Source organism: Diabrotica undecimpunctata, chromosome 7 (assembly GCF_040954645.1).
Source record: "Diabrotica undecimpunctata isolate CICGRU chromosome 7, icDiaUnde3, whole genome shotgun sequence".
Classification (NCBI taxonomy): Eukaryota; Metazoa; Arthropoda; class Insecta; order Coleoptera; family Chrysomelidae; genus Diabrotica; species Diabrotica undecimpunctata.
In genome coordinates this window covers 138,126,056-138,144,482 of record NC_092809.1, presented here as the reverse complement: position 1 = coordinate 138,144,482, position 18,427 = coordinate 138,126,056, and the positions used below count along the sequence as shown (strand labels likewise).

The 18,427-nt window shown below is 31.9% G+C and overlaps 1 protein-coding gene across 3 annotated transcripts in view; it reads left to right on the top strand.

Annotated features, from left to right (window-relative positions):
* LOC140445904 (uncharacterized) overlaps window positions 1-18,427 on the top strand; it is a 94,416-nt gene that overhangs the window by 65,387 nt on the left and 10,602 nt on the right. For all 3 annotated transcript variants that reach the window (XM_072538328.1, XM_072538329.1, XM_072538327.1), the window contains exon 3: window positions 16,844-17,075. In XM_072538328.1, coding sequence (XP_072394429.1) covers window positions 16,844-17,075 — 232 coding nt within the window. The remainder of the gene's footprint in view (window positions 1-16,843; window positions 17,076-18,427) is intronic.

The window sequence follows — 18,427 nt, the reverse complement described above, 5'->3', positions numbered from 1 at the left end:
CTCAAAATGACTTAAAATCTGGCCAGGTAATGCCCTCACCACATAAGCAAGAAACCTCACAAAAATCCAAAAAAATTATCCGATGAAGTAATAAACTGCAATGAAAATCATATCAAGCAGTTTCCTTCAGAAGAATCACATTATTCTAGGACTAAAAACCTACATAAAAAATACCTTTCCCCTTTACTAAATATTAACCGACTTCATCAACTGTATATAGAGGATTGTCAAACAAAAAAGCTCGAAACTAAATATTTCGTAAAGGCCTCTTTTTACAGACATATATTTGAAACAAGGTTTAACTTATCTTTTGGTGTACCAAAAAGTGATACTTGCAGTTTATGCGATGCTGGAGAGAACTCTTTAGAGCACTCGAATAATTTTCAACTTGCTTTTGCGCAGCAGAAAGTTGACCGCGAAGCAGTAAAAATTTCCAAAGAAAAATGTTACATAACAATGGATCTTCAACAAACGATGCCTTTGCCAAAGCTATCAACGTCAAAATCTTTTTACTTAAGACAAATGTGGCTATACAACTTTGGAGTCCACTGTTTAACCAGTTCTGGTCGTAAGTTCTATTTTTTTACATGGACTGAGGATATTGTCAATAGGGGAAGTAATGAAATAGCAAGTTGTTTGCTACGATTTTGTCTGCTTCTTAAAGAAGAAAATCCCCAAATTGATCATTTAATAATTTGGTCAGATCAATGTGGGGGACAAAACAAAAACTTCTCCATTATTAACCTTTTTCAATAAGTAATATTAAATAAAATATTTAAGATCATTGATCATAAATTTCCCGAAGTTGGTCACAGTTACCTTGACTCTGACAGAGACTTTGGAAGAATAGAAAAGGTTCTTAGAAAACATCAGAATATTTATATACCAGACCAATATCGGGAAATTATTAGATCTGCGAGTACCAAACAAAGTGTAACATGGAACATTTTTTTTTATTGCTTTGAAACTCTACCTGCAAAACTTCATTTAAACAAAAGACTCACTAATAGTCTTGACCAAAAAATAAATTTTCGAGATAAAGTGAAGTGGCTAAGAGTAAGTTGTTTTGGAAAATACTTTTACAAAACTAGTTTAGATCCGTTTACCCCATTTATGGAAGTTGACTTACAAAAAAAAAGAGAACTGATAGTACAAAGTAATCAAGTTCTTTTACAAAAGTTACATAAATGCGGTGGTTTGACTTCTTAAAAAATTTCAAATCTACAAGATCAACTTACGTTTATTCCAGCAGAATATAAATGGTATTATGATATTGTTTTAGAAGAATGTTTGAAAAACCCTAAGAAAAACGTAATTCATGTTAAATTTAAATGTTTCTGTGTCTTTGTTTATAAATTTTTAATGTATCTTACTTTGCTTTTGTTAATCTGCAAATAAAATTTAATTTCCAGATTATTTAATAGTTTTTTTTATTATTTTTTTAAAATTTAAATACAACATAGGTGACATAACACCTTTCTCTACTCAAGTTTATACCAACATCTGCATAAAATGTTGGTTGATTAAGGTGCTATGTCCATTAAAATTAAAATTACTAAAAAAGTTTAAATTCTAGAAAAACAAAAAATATTATATAAAAAAGTACAAAACGATTCTAATCTAATAAGATATTGGTAATTTTTATAAAATTTATTAAAAAAAATATATAAGTGAAAACGCGTTTCCTTCAATTACTCAATATCTGAAAAAGTGGACATGGCACCTTTATCATCTCATGTCTTCAATTATATCATAAATAGCCAGAAAAATTTACTTTATTTGCTGGCCAAATTATGCTACAAAAGATATTCAGGCATCAAATGCCTGAAATATTTTTCATGCTATAATAATAATCAAAAGACCTTCCCCAACATAACACAACAGGAATTATACTGAAATAATGGCGTCTTGATAAAGCGAAAGTAGTAGTAGAAAAAGCTAAAGTAGAAGCGTATAAAAGTCTAAACAATAAACTTGACAATACCAGAGAGGAAGGAAAAAAGACATATGAAATAGCCAAACATAGAGCAAAGAAAATAAAATATTTTAATCAGATTAAATGTGTTCGAAACGAAAATATTAAAACACTAATTCACAAAGAAGATGTCTAAAATTTTGGAACATTGGATTAAACGATTTGACAGAAAATCAGTTGACCTAACAGAGACGGTTAAGATTCTTCGAGATTAAAGTCTGTGTTAAACTACTTATTGAACGATTCTTACATTTCTTTATAGTGTCAATTAAATAACAAAAAAAATGATCTCAAGGATCATCATTTTGGCTTTACAACCCTGTGTGGGTCCTAGCCTCCCCAAGAATTTTTCTCCAGTCGTCCCTATCCATCGCCTTCCTCCGCCAAGCACGTATTTCCATGATCTCAAGGATACCTGAATAAATATGTATAAGATATTTTTTGTAATAGATACAAAAATGTTCTTTATTTCATTACATACTTTCTACCACATTATTAAAATAAATGTTTAATGTATTTTTGAGACAATATTATTTAACATTTCCTTGAACTTTGTCAGTATTATGTGATTGTGGTTATCGGTTAAAATTTAATTTTATACAGGAGTTAAGTCTGCTGTAATATTATACATCATTTATTGGAGAAAATGATTTTCCTCTTTTAGCAACAAGACTAAAATATTTACAGCTTTTTATCTTAAATATTTCTAAAATTCCGTTGATATTATTTTCCATGCATGTTTCTAACACACAATCAATGTAATCAAAATAAAGCAAATAAAGTAATTTTTCTGGATATTTATAATTACTACATGGTCACTAATACTTTTCAAGATAAATATTATGTTTATAATGTTTTAAGTCACAATTGATTGTAATTAAAATTACAGTATTTAACTTAGACATGTCATAAGAAAACAATTTCAGAACCCTTTGACCATTTGACAGTCGACATTTCCCCGACGCGACGTATTGTAGAAGGACCGAGAATATTGACATACACATAACTTTAAAATGTTCTTATTACATATTCATTAATTAAATGATAAAAAATAAAATTAAAATTTACTTAACATTAAGTGTTTTGTATATAAGGTTCTATCTATACAGCCCTTTTGTCCAATTTTGGACATAGACCTCCTCTTCCTTCTTCCACGTCTCTCTATTGTAGGCAGTTTGTATCCACTTCGGGCCTGCGTGTTTCTTTAAGTCATCTGACTATCTCATTTGTGGTTTTCCTCTTTTTCGTTTGGAACTATATGGTCTCCAATGTATAATCATCTTATTCCATCTGTCGTCTTTCTGTCTTATGGTATGTCCAGCGAACTTCCACTTAAGTTTTGCTATCTGCGTTAATACATCGGTCACTTTTGTTTTGTTGCGGATCCAAATATTTCTTTTCTTGTCTGATAGCCTGATGTTCTGCATTTGTCTTTCCATGGCTCTTTGGGTCTTTGCTATTTTTTCCATGTTTTTCTTTGTAAACGTCCAAGTTTGAGAACCGTAGGTGAGGACAGGAAGTATACATTGGTATTTTAGGTTAACATCAAAAAATAAAACCCCATTTTAAGAGATAGGTATAGCACTTAAATGATGACTACGTTAGTACGGTATTAACCGAATCATTCGGGTAACTCCTTACATGTAATTAGCTAATTTCGTACTTGTATTTAGTATACTATACTAGTTTTAACGAACAAAAACCACAACAGTAATTATCGGCAGAATCATATATCGAACACAAAGCATGTAACCAGCTTGTGTGCTCCTAAATTTTGTCTCCATCCCTGTATTTTCAATAGCTTGTTCGGCAGAAATCCTGTCAAATTTGGTGAAAACATCTGAATTGAAAGGCCAAATACCAGCTGCTCGGAATCCACTAGATTTTGCATTAGAAATATTACAAAACTGGCTTTTATGCTTGACTGGAACAATGGAAACAATTGCAGAGACATATCATATTCTTTATACAAAGCTGCTTTCAGTGGATTGTACACCGTGGGATCCAGTGGTTGGGTCCTATGCGATGTATGGGATGCTATTGTCATCAAGATGATGCTATTTTTACAACAAAATCGTAAATTCTCAAAAAAATATGACTACTGTAATTGTCTAGGATCAATAAGACTGGGTCCTCTATTGATGGTTTTGTATGTTCTGTAAAATGGAACATATGTGAAACAATTCCTCAATCATCCACCCAGACTTAGTACCTACATTTATAAATAGAACCTTTCGGCCCTCCTTGCTCTAGCGTTGGATGCATTCTCAAACGTGGATATATAATTAGTGGTGTAACATACTGTGCTGTTGCACTGATACAGAAACAGAGAGTTATGTTCTTCCCACATTCCCAACTGGTGTCTAAACTGTCTAAACTAAACTGTCTAAAAAACTGTCAACATAAATATACCTGTTCTTGTTACACGTGTAGAGTTTGATGATGATATTAAATATCGAAGAGCACAGCATCGATTCAGTTATAACACAGATCATAGCAGAAACAAAAAAAATCTGAAAATTCGATAGGATAATAGAACAAATAATGGGCCTAAAATTCTAGCATAAACGGTTAAGGTTTGCTATTTGTATTTTTTTTTTGTATTTGTACATTTTATATTGTATGGTATTCGAAGTTTATCGGGATGGTCATATTATTTTTATACATATTTGTACAAAACTAGGAAAAGGTTCTAGTATCTATACTAGTATTTTTTTAGTATTAATATTTATAATTTTTCTACTTATAACAGTCCTGTATATTTTATGAAGACGGTGTGATCTTCTGTCATAAAAACAGCGCTATCGTGCATTTTCAAATCGTGTACGATAGCTAAAGCCAGGTCCGATATTTTATTTATATGAAATAGCATTGTACTTTTTTTCTTTTAAACTCAATGTTTCACTGACCGACAAGTGTTTATTTCTAAAACATAAACATTTCAAGTAAAGCAATCATTCTAACATAATTATCTACCATAACATTATTACTCGTTCGTAGAACAGTCTGCAACCTTTGTTCATCATTGATGTAGGTATCTAGAATATCAAAAAGCGAGCAAATTATTGGAAATCGTCCAATTAGAAATAGTTGCCGCGAAGATCAGAGAGTTTATTGTTCTTAGAATATTTAAATCAGACCACTTGTCATTTACATGTATAATTTTATGCCGATGGAAATGTTTTACATTAACATCAAGGTGGAAAGTGAATGTCATTGTCAGTAACAAGGAAAATGATTGTGGAGCAGTACGTTTGTTAATGAATTTTGACAGTGAATATATTTTTAACTTATTCTGAGAAAACTCTGTCGTTCTGATTTCTACAGTAAAAAAGCTTTCGAATTTACGAAATTAGCTATATTTTCATTATATGTTTTAAGTGCGGCCTGAGATTACGAAACTGAGAACATAAATAGACAATACGTGATAGTTTTCTGCAGTTCAAGCTACTGAGAGGAAAAATAAAGGATCTTCAATAATATATAAAAAATTATAACAGGATTCCATAACATCTACGTTTGCATCCCTTCCTAAATCCAACAACGCTTAAAAATATACCGACTTTTGACTGATAAGTCTCCTGTCCCATATGTTTATGTTATTTCTGAAAATAGCACAATTTGGTTTTAGGAACGGTATGGAACAAAAGGCCTTGTTTATTTTCATTGTACATGGCCACAAGAAGGTAATTAAAGTCAACGCAAGAATTGTTAATGACATCCTATATGCCGATGATACGGTATTAATATATATCATCATCATTAGCCACTTTGAGTCCACTGGTGAACATAGGCTTTCCGTAAATAATTCCATTGCATCCGATCTTGAGCACCTTAAACCCAGTTGCGCTTGATGTGTCTAGCGCAATATATATATATATATATATATATATATATATATATATATATATATATATATATATATATATATATATATATATATATATATATATATATATATATATTTATATATATATATATATATATTTATATATTTATTTATTTATTTATAATGACTAAGGATGTATAGCTTATTGTTTTATATCTACAATAATTCTGAAAATGTAATTTCTGAGTATGCATTTTTCCATAATTGTGTCAATGTAAATAGAACGGTCCATTTTATTCTAATACACAATAACAATAAATTAGAATAACATATACATAATAATTCCAGAGATGTAATTTGCATAAAAAGAAACTTAAAACTAAACCATAGCATTTCAATATTTAAATGTGTTTTTATGAAAAGAAAAAGATAAGTGGTGTCAAGAAAGTCACTGTTACAGATCTCATAAACATGATAAAAGAATTTAATTACTTGGCTATTTCATAAAAGACATGTTACAAGTTTTGTTTAGTTGTTTTGTGTACTAATACATAGGTATTGTTGTAAATATGACGACACCTTCAACGAATAATTTGTATGAATATTGTATTATCGACAGTTAAAAAAGATTTCTTTTTTTCTTGAAATTGGCCATATTAAAACTAAAACTAAAATAAATAAAAATAAAATAAAGATAAAACTAAAACTAAATAAACATCTAAAATATTGTATCCATCCTATGGTTCTATAGTCCAATTCTATCCCTGGCCTCCCTTAGCAAACCTCTCCATTTGTTACGGTTTATAATCCCCTACGATCGACCGCGAAGGAGATTTCTTGCGTCCTCATTCACACCATCCTCCCATCGTTCTCTCAGTCTTTCAATAGGTCTCTTCCCCTGAATTCTTGCATTCAACAGTTTTTTTGGAAACCTCTTATTTTCCATCCATTGCGATTTAAATATCTGGTTCATAGCAAAATATAAAAAAATGGTTAATAAAAAAAAAACGAATTTCTCACAATGCGATGATTATCGAATATTAAGCTTGATATCTCATGTCCTTAAAACTTTTCTCAGAATTATCCATACACGAATTTACAAGAAGTGCGAGTTCCAGATGAGTGACACTCAATTCGGATTTCGAAACGGATTGGGAATACGAGAGGCTCTTTTTGCTTTAAATGTGTTAACGCAACGATGCAGAGACATGAATGTAGATGTATATGCATGTTTTATTGACTATCGAAAAGCATTTGACTGCGTTAACCATCAAAACATGATCGAAATTCTGAGAACAACTGGAGTTGACGAACAAGACTTGCGAATTATCTCAGAACTATACTGGCACCAAACGGCAACAATTGAGATAGAGCACACAACATCCGAATATATACAAATCCGACGAGGAGTAAGACAGGGTTGCGTCTTATCACGACTACTGTTTAATTTATATTCGGAGTCTATATTCAGAGAAACATTAGACGAGGTCCAAGGCGGAATTAAGATTAACGGAATCAGCATAGACAACATCAGATATGCTGATGATACCGTCTTAATAGCAAGCAACGCACAATAACTACAAAATATACTAAATGCGGTAGTTCACCACAGCGAAATGTTCGGTTTACATCTAAACGTTTCCAAAACTAAAACTTTAGTATTTTCAAAGACACCAATAAACGTACATGTGTATGCCAAGGGTCAAACAACAGAACAAGTAAATTCCATAAAATATTTGGGAGCAAATATCAATAGTCAGTGTAATCAAAAAAAAAATAGAAATTCTATCAAGAATCGAACAAGCAAGGAAAGCATTCATGAGCATGAAAACATTTTTTACAAGATCAGACCTTAGTTTGCAGCTTAGAATTAGGCTGTGAAAGTTGGACAATGGACTCTGAAATAGAAAAAAGAATAGATGCCTTTGAGATGTATATATACAGACGAATGCTGAGAATTCCATGGGTACAAAGAGTTACTAATGTTGAGGTACTCCGTCGCATGTGTAAATAAAAAGAATTACTAAGAACAATCAAAGAGGGGAAAATGCAATACTTGGGTCATGTGTTGAGAGGCGAAAGTTACGAATTACTTCAAGTTATACTGGAAGGAAAAGTACAGGGCAAAAGATCAGTAGGAAGACGCCAGAACTCGTGGCTGAAAGACCTGAGGAGGTGGTTCGACCGCTCATCCGCAGAAATCTGTCGCGCAGCACTTTCTAAAACTACAATTGCCATTTGGATCGCCAACCTTAGAAAGGAGATGGCGCCATAAGAAGAAGAAGAGCAAAATATGCCGTATTGGCTAGGGTGATTCTTCTGCTAAGCTTTGCATCGTAAACGTTGTCCTTTGTGATGTTGACTCCTAAACAGATAAAGCTATTTCCTTTTTCTAAGTTGTCAACTGTCAGGTAGCTCCCTCCGGACGGCTTTATACTAGGATTTTAGTCTTTTTTGTGTTTAGTGACAAACTATTTGTTTAGCATGTTCTTTAAGTTCCGTATACGTATTCCCGCCTGTTGCTTCGGTTCTGCTCAGACGGTATTTTAAATTCACTTAATCTATAGTATAAACGTGCCCTATTTATTAAGTCATATGCTTGTTTAAAGTCGACGAAAATATAGATATCTATATCATGTTTTCAGGCTTTGCTTAAAACTTACCTAACTGTGAAGAGTGGGTTGATGGTTGATGTTTTTATCTAAATCCCGTCTGACATTCCTCGATGGATCTTCTCTGCGAGGGATTATAATCTATGTTTAGTTAATCGGTAAATATTTTATATGCACCACACAGCAAGGAGATACCTCTATAGTTTTAACAGGGAAATTTGTCGCCCTTTTCGTGGATTGGGCAGATGACACTCTTATTCCACTCTTTTGACATTTTCTCTTGCCTCTATTTTCTGTGTATGATACGGAATGACATTCTTTTCGGTATTTTTCTTCTTCCAGACGTGAACAATTCTGCGGGTATTCCATCAAATCCAGGGGCCTTGTTACTTTTCTGAAGTTTGATTGCCCTTTTAACCTCTTCTATCGTTGGCAGCTTTGTTGTTTCATTCTCTTTATTTTCTGCTTCTTCCAATAGCTCATGTTCTATGTGTTCTACATCATCGTTGTGAGAGTTTTTGGTCAACAAAATATGTCCAAATATGTCCAAGTTTCTCTAATTTCATTAGTGTTGCTGGTAATTTTGCCGTTTTTATTCCTGTACAAATTAGTTTTTGGTTTACACATTGTCTCATTTGTTTAATAAATATTATTAAAAAATATTATACAATGACGAATTTTATTTTTTTCATCTTTGTGTGGACTCGTATTTCTTTCAACCAGTATCTTCAAACAGAAAATTAAATAAAAAACGAAACACTGAAAAAGGCTTGCAGCTATCACCTCAATGAAAAAAAAAGTTCTGAAGAGGCGAAAGAGTTGCCTATCAAGCACATACACCATTAAATATACCCAGAGATAAAATGGTCAATTTAGCAGTGTTTGCTCTGATTTCTTCGATCTTCTTTTCCATTTTTTGTCCAATTTAATTTATTCATTCGATCCGTTTTTAGCTTACTCTGTATTTTTGATTTTATTTGTTATTTTTGGTTGTATTATCCTCTTAGTTAATTTTTTTTGTTTTTCCTGATTAGATGATCGAACCTTTTTCCCTGATTTTGTAGTAATGCTTCTTGATTTAGCTCTTGTCTAATTACTTCATTTCTGTATCTAGGTTTTTGAAGAATAAGACATCAAAGTTACCATAGGAAGTGACCATAGAATGGTTAGAGCAAAGATTGTCTTGAACGTAAAGAAGGAAAGAAGGAATTTGGCAACAAGGACTAAAAATGTCATATACACTGCGATTACTAACACAAGGGCATACCAGGAAGAAATAGAGAGTAATAAGAAAACTGCGGACCTATCAGCTTGTTATCTAATTTATATATGATCTTTATGAGAATAATAATTACTAACAGACTAGGACCTAAGCTAGATTTTTACCAATCACTAGGTAGCCGGATTTAAAGTAGCTTTACAACTAATGACCACCTACAAGTAATAAAATCCTTGATAGAGTATAAAATACAACAAGCCATTGATATTAATATTTCTAGAATTTGAGAAAGCATTTGACTTAGTCATAGCGCAGCGCAATTGCAACTAAAAATGTTAAAACATTAGCATCATTGTATACAAAAACTAAATCACCTATTAGCATTATGGAAAGCTCAAATGTAGTTTATATAATACCATGCGAAAATTGTGATAAGTCATACATCGGACACACATCTAGAAATCTAATAGGCAGTCTAACATTACATAAAAGTGACCTTAGAAATAATAAAAATACGTGTGCATTAATAGATCATGCAATTAATAAAAATCATTTATTTAATTTCAATGAAACTAATATATTAAGACGTGAAAACCAATTAAATAAAAGAGAATTCTTAGAAATGGTATGCATAAATAAATATCAATGCGTTAATAAAAAAACTGATATTGATAAACTAAGCAATATCTATAATTACATTTTATCTTACGAAAATTAATACTATAATTTTCTAATATTAGATTTTCTGACTATAAATACTATAATTTCAAAAAATTTAAATATTCATATTTGGCGCCACTTTGTACGTAACCATAATAACAATCAAAAGCTAGTTATCAACAACAAAAAATATAATAAACAGAAACGAGTGTCTTTCTGACATAAATCAAACATCAACATAATCAATGTCATAATGAATTTGTACAAAATTAAATAAAATTAAAATATTGTACTTATATAACTATATAATTTTAATAAGTTAAGTTTTAATGTTTTGTAAAGTTAAAAATTTAATGGATTAACCTCATGTTGTAAGTTTTTATACTAGTTTTATACAATGCTATTTAATTCTAATTTCATTGTATTTACTGATACCATATTTTAGCATATCCTGAAGAAGCAAATAAATTTTGCGAAAGCTTGATAAAGAACAAAGAGTTTCACTTTCCTGCCCTATTAATGACTGCAACCTCAAGATAAAACTTTATTTTATATTATATATATATATATATATATATATATATATATATATATATATATATATATATATATATATATATATATATATATACTAAGACATTTTTATTTACTTTTTTCTACGTTTCATTTTTTTCAATTTATTGCATTATTATTCTTTGGTTTTGTCAAAATCAAATTTATGTTTCTTTTTCTATTGGAGCAACTAACGAAAGAACATTAAGAGTTGGTATGGATAACTTCTTGGGATTCGGTATTCTGTTTTCTTTTCCAGTATACACAAGAGTGTTCAATAAATAATGGGTGCGGGCATCACAAAGTCACATTATTTTGAGTCCATATTTTTATTATTATTATTATTATACATAAGCAATGGCAGAGTTATTACAAAGACTGATAGAATTACAAATAAAGAAGTACTGGAGAGGGTTGATAAAGAAACAGAACTAATCACCACTATACAAACCAGAAAACTGAAATACCTAGGCCACGTGATGAGGGGACCAAAATATGAAATTTTGAGACATCATAGAGGGAAAGATTCAAGGAAGAAGATCTGTTGGCCGAAGGCAGAACTCATGGTTGAAGAATCTACGTGATTGGTATCAATACAGATCGATTGATTTGTTTAGAGCAGCAAGTTCAAAAATAAAAATAGCCATTACGATTGCCATCCTCCGTAGGGAGAAGGTACTCTAAGAGAAATGGCAGAGTGACAAGTTCCTATTATGCTCAAAAACAAAGAAATTACGTTAGTAATCTACTAGTAAAATTAATTACTTTTCTGACTTACTTTTCATAAACATTCTAAATTTGCACTTACCGCGGAAACCAACCAACATTTTATCTACGGTTACATATTCTCCACATGAATACTTAGTATAACAGTTATTTAGGAAACGATTAAATATTTCAGAAATAGCTGTCAATTTGTCTCCGTCTTCATTACACTTATTTCTGGTATTTGCATCGTCAAATCTCAAAGCTTTTAGTAGAAAACTAAATCTTTTTGCTGTCATTACGGAACAGATTATAGCACGACCTGTACCATCAGTCGCAAAAAGAGAATGTTTATCTTCATTGTTAGACTTGAACACGCCTGTCAAATACCAGAAAATTTTCTTGACCAGTAGTCCAGAAGAAGCTAATATTTCAGTTTTAAACGTGGCTTATAAATTGACAGTTAAAAGCATTACCTCCATAAGTTGTTTGTAATCCTCTAATCTTTTAGTTTGTCTTCTCAATAATTGTGTCATCGAGGAACAGCTTGACGGCTTCAGTAAGCGTTGCCAACTTATGTATTCGTGCTGGCCCAGGAAGCCCTGGTAGATGTCTACTATACTATAACTGATACACGGGTAGGCTTGAGGCAGGAGCTATTTTCGGCCATTTTCCTATTTCTTTCATAACAGTAATTTCTTTCAATTCCCTCTTCATTATCAACATTTTTGTCCTCACCTACTCACATCACTGGCCAGTATTTGATCATTCCTCACAGTTTTATCTTGGTCATTATCACTAAGTTCAGAATAAGTAAAAGTATCATGATCAGTAATAACTGTTTTGGCATCAGAAATATGATCATCACTGTCAAAAAAGTGATCAGCAATCTCCTCTAACTCCTGCTGCGTTAGAGGTTTCTTTTATCATCATCATTATTCTGTCTTTACAACCCTGTGTGGCTCCTAGCCTCCTTAAGAATTTCTCACCAGTCATTCCTATTCATCGACTTCCTCCGCCAAGCACGTATTCCCATATTTCTCATGTCTTCATCGATGTTATCAAGGATCTTCCTGTTATCTGTTCGATGTTATCAAGGATGTTATCTGTTCTCTTCCTCTTCTTCTAGAGGTTTCTTTTTACCTTTTAAATTGGCCATTATTCTTTACAAAATAGGCACCGGAAAAATTAAACTTAAAGTATGGCGGGGTATGACGGGCCCCCCGTCTTTCTGAGAATTTGATAAACAGTTTAAAAGCTACGAAGATAATTGTAAGTCTCTTTTTATTTCGACTATTTGGTTTTCTTGATCCGTTAAAATGGTATGTCCAAATATATGTTACTCCTAAATTATATATAATTTCCGTTTCTATGTTTAATTCATCTTCATTTTCTTTTCTTCTTCGGGTTGTATCTGTCTGTATCCGCTACTTCAGTTATTCCTCTTGTACAGTTCTTCTATATATTCGGTCCATTGTTCTGTTTCTATTTTATATAAATTTCTACATTCGTTAATGGGTTTTTTCCTGCCTTTTAGTATTTTCCAAACTCTTCTTTGCGTCCCAAATAAGTCCTGTTCCCTTTTTTTGGTAAAATGTGTCCAATATTCTCTTTTTATATTTCTTGTCTTAGAATTGATGTATTTCCTTGTATCTCTGTATTGTTGGTAGTTGTTTGGTGTTTCGTTACTGTTGTATTGTAGGTATGCTTTCCTCTTCTCGTACGCTAGATCCCTTATTTCGGTCTTAAACCAGGGCTTTGATATTTTTGTTGCATTTAAATTAATTTTCCTGACTCCTAGGTTTTCTTTTGCGGCTTGTATTACATTATTTACTCTTCCACCTTTTGTTGCTTGGTTTATCTCAAATCTTTGTTCTAGATATCTTTTATATATCCATTCTCTGGTCTGGTTTTCTGGAGATTTTAGATTTAGTTTTTCAAAGTACTTGTGTGGTTTTTCTTGTTTTGTGGTATTTTGTGCAAAAATTTTCTAAGCACTAGTTTGTGGTCTGATCCTATAATAGGCAATGTTAAAGCTCTTACGTCTAGTATTTGTTTTGGTATTATTTCTCTATTTGTTATTATATAGTCTAGTTCTATTGTTGATTGTTGACTTTGCGTATTTTGCCAAGTGTACAAGGTGTTCTCCATTTTGGTTTAACGAATCTTCGTTGAAGAATAGGGATCTGTCGTTTCCTATTCCTGCAATAATATCTCGAAGAATAATGTTTTTTTCGTTCTACTATATCTTATCCTGTAAATTATTGTAGAAGTTCTTGGTTTTCTCCTTGTGTTTATTTATATCTGGTGTGTAAACTGATGGATTGGGAAGTTTATTGATTTCCACATTCAAGGTCGATATTTTCTTCTCTGCTATATGTAAGTAGGAAATCTTGGTACTTTGAAGTTTTTTGTCTTTTCTTTCTGGGTTTCGAAAGGGCACATATATCGATTTTGTGATTGTTCATTTCTATTACTATATCTTGATCTATCTTTGTGATCTATGATTATTTCCTTTTTTTACCGAGAGTACGTGGAGTCCACCCAACAGCAGTGCAAGCTGTTAGACCAAAGTGAATGACACATAAATAATAACAACAAACTTGATAAAAGCAACCCAAAATGGAGGAAAATGGAGGAAGATATTGGCGAGTACTAACTGGTAATAAATTATAAATTGTTAAACAAAATAAACAAACAATAAAATCATTTAAACGAACAACAACAGTAAAATTCGTGCATGGAAAATAATTGTATACAAAGCATAACTAATGGTTATGGAAAAATATTACCACTATTAGCAATTGAAACTAATTAACCAGAACTTTCAAGGTCTCCGTGAAATATGTAGCCACTCATTACATACCTTAATGGTACTGCATTATTTTTTCTAATGTATTATCAAAAGTAGCTTTTAATGAGAGAAATTATTTTACCAAACTACAAAGAAAACCATTGGAAATAAGCAATTTATCGGTTTTTATTTTTAGATACCAACCAAAACGTGGTAGCTTCAACAAATTGAATCACTACAGGAAGTTATTAAGTAAAACACCATTATGATAAAAATAAAATACCGCAAACACCGAGAATAAAACAAATAGACCGGAATTTGAAATGAAATTATTCAGTTTTTAATAATTTTGTTAATTATGTTTTAATTATAAACGATATAGGTTTATTGTACATGGTATAGTCTTTACGGTATAATGCTGATATGGAAATACTCATTGACCTTTTCAGTATTCTTCAACAAATCCATTGAAGAAGCTATTCGCTCGGATAAGTTAAAAATATCTAAATTCCATAAGGAGGCAGATACTGATATAACAGCTCATTACAGATGAATTACTAAAATAGTCGTGATTGGAAAATTATTAAAAATTAATTTAAATGAAGTAGCATATTGTTTTATGACATTTTTTATTAATTGGTCTTCTTCTTCTCCTTTTTTTATGTAGACATGACTCTGTCTGTTTTTCAATGTGCCTCCAGTAAGTTGTTATTCCATCGTTTTCGTGGTCTTATCACTGATTGTCTTGCTATTGGGGAACCGTCTCTTGCGGTCTTTACTAATCTATTTGTTGTAATTCGGCTTATATGATCGTTCCATTCTACCCTTCTATTTCTTACTCTGTGTAAAACTTTGTTGTTCTTCTGCTAGTTTTATAATTTCATTCAGTTTATTTGTTATCACTTTGGTTGTTAATTTTAGTGTAGTTTTGAATAAATTAATTCCTCTATAATTTTCTGGGTAGGATTTGTCTCTCTTTTTGAAGAGAGGTATTACGATGCTTGATCACCATTCTTGAGGAATTCTGTTTTGTTGTATAATTTTTGGATTAGATTTAGTAGTTGTTTGGTCAGATCTGGTCCTCCGTAATTTAGAAGTTCGTTGGGTATTCTCTCCTCTCCTGGTGATTTTCTATTTTTTAATTTCCTTAATGCTCCCTTTACATCTTCCTCCTCAAAATATATTTCTTCGTTTGCCGTCACCTCTACTGTTGGTGGTTCATTATCGTCGCTTTTAGAAAATAGGGATCGAAAGTAGTCTGCCCATGTTTCCCTCTGAATGTGTTTTGTTTTTATTAGTTCGTTTATCTCTTTTCTTTGTCCTCTGATCATTCTGCATTTTTTGTGTTTCGTATAAGTCGTGTTTCATTTGTTTTGAGAAGCTCTTCCAGTGTTCCCTTTTTATTTGTCTGACTAATATATTCGTTTCATTTCTGATTCGTTTATAGTGCTTGTATGCCTGTTGTATTTGTTGTGTCCTGTATTATAAAAACACTATCTTCTTTTCTTCATATTTTGTCTTAAATTTCGTTTTTTGTTTTTGATATATTATTCTTCGTTACTTTTCTCTCTCCGAGTACTTCTGTTGCAGCGTATATTATATTATTTATGAGTTTTCTTAGCTTCCCTCGATGTTATCGTTTTCTATAAATCATTATCAGCAATCTGTTAATCAAGTGCATATATTTAATATTAAAATCTTAATCCGGGAAAATATTGAAATCTTAAGAAACAATACCAACGTAAAGGTCCAAATACAATATAAACAGACACAAAAGAGCAGCCACAACAAAATCAAGATAAAGAAGAGATTAAATTAAGATAGAGCGAAGTGAAAAAAGCCATAAAAACTATAAAAAAAAACAATAAATCGTCGGGACTATGAGGAATAGTAAGTGAGCTAATCAAATATGTAATGGAAAAACTATTTAAAATCATACATCAAATGTTGAAAACTGTAATAAACCGGAAATAAATACCGGATGAATAGCCAAAAGTGATTAGGTACTTTAATATATAAAAAATGAGTTTCTGTTCAAAATCTTTCTGGAATAAATTGTAAAACTATGAAAAGGGCCATATTGAGGTATGGAAATACTAGTCATATACAGCTCCTTATCAACACCAACAATGATCAAGTTGTGACTGTCTAACACGAAGAATATTTAACGTATATTATCCAAAAACTGAAACAAGAGTAGTCAAAAAGTGGACTAGAAGTAAATCTAGGTAAGACAGAAATAAGTGATCTCAATGAAAAAGGAGGGCAGAATAGATACGAATGATGGCATCGGTTTATTCAAGGAAGCAGACCACTATTTTTCTTTCTTCTGTCTTGTAAATTACCTTGCACAATCAATCTAGGTAATTCATATTTCTCTCCCCTCACAATTTTTGTTCATTGGTTTAATCATTTATGTTTACTGAAAAACTGCTTCCGTCATTTTTGTTTAAATAAGCACTTGTTACAAAACTATTTGATTATATTTGTGTTTTAGGGAGCATATGAACGAAGAAGAACTAGAACAAAAGTTCACCAGCCTTGCCTTAGCCTTCACGATAGACGCTACTACAATCAAGGATAGATGCGAGAGGCAACGACGCTCTAGGGACCAAACTGAAAACAATCTTAATAAGGAAATCGAGAAGCTTAGAGAAAAACTGACTTTCATGCAGCCATTGTGCAAAGATTATGAAACAGCCGAAATATTTTCAACAATTATGACTCAGGTAGTTATATAAATACTAAAAGTTTTCTACTAAGACCATTATATGATCATTTAGAGCAATTAGAACACAAGAGTATGGGCAGCTAAAAATTTTGTTTTGGAGTTATTTTCGAACATTTTCAGGGTTAACCTTAAATTACGGTTTTAACTCAAATAATACGGAAACTCTAGATTGCCTTTAGTAATATGCGAGACATACTGAAACCAAATATTCTCACATGTCCTACGCAAAATCGTTTTAATCAATGAGCCCTGCCTTTCCTTACATATTATTCTAAAGGAGCCTAACTTCTTTTGATATTGGCGACTACGTTTACCATTTTATTTTATTCAGTCTAGCTGGTAATAGCTCAGTTTATAGACCAGTTCATTTTCTAAGATTGGGCCTCTTTTACCCGCAATTTTTCCTTATAGAATTAAGTACCTTTGTCTTTTCTAAGCCTTTAGATAATCGTGATGTTAGTTATATTATATAAACTAAGGAACACTCGAAGAGTGGTGGGTTTTTCGGTCAAAGTGGAGAAATAAAAGACAAAGAAGGTGGCTACTTCATCTATTTATTAAAGACGTTTCGCTTCCTAATCAAGAAGCATCATCAGTCCATCTAAAAAGAACAATATGAAAAACCAAACATCCATGGATGTTTGGTTTTTCCAACCCGACCAACAATTATTATTGGTGATTTCAATAGTCACACCACATCCTGGAGTTATGATGGAGAAAGAGTGGAAAGCTAAGATGAAAAGAACGGAATTCCTTTAATAGTGGAAGATGGAAAGGAGGATACACTCCAGACCTAATCTTTGCTAGTAATGATATTAGTAACCTGTGCTTCAAAAGAGTCCTTATGCCAGTCTTAAATTCTCAACATAGACTCTACAAACTATAATGCCTTTGTGAAGGCAATCAAACTGACATCAAGAAAGGCTATCCTGAGGGGATGTAGAACCAACTTTATCCTTGGAATGACTGAGAACAATTGCAAACTGTACGAAAACTATGATTAAAGCCTCCTATTTCCAACGACGATCGGAGCAGGCGAATATTTATCAGAAACTAGACGCCAGGCAGACAATTGAAAACACTAATATGACACAGTAACAAAGAAGCCTGATAGCCACATAACTTTTACAGAAAGGCAACCCATGTAAAAAGCATAACACTCCAAGGACTTTATAAAGAGGGATCAGTTTCTGGAACCTGATGAATTCGACCGGAAATTTACAATGGACGAACTGGACATCGCCATAACTTAAGAAAGGTATAGCAGCGGGCCTAGATGACATCACAAATTAAATCCTTAAAAGTATGAACAGTTTTCCGAAAATATGCCAATGAAAGCACCTAAATGAA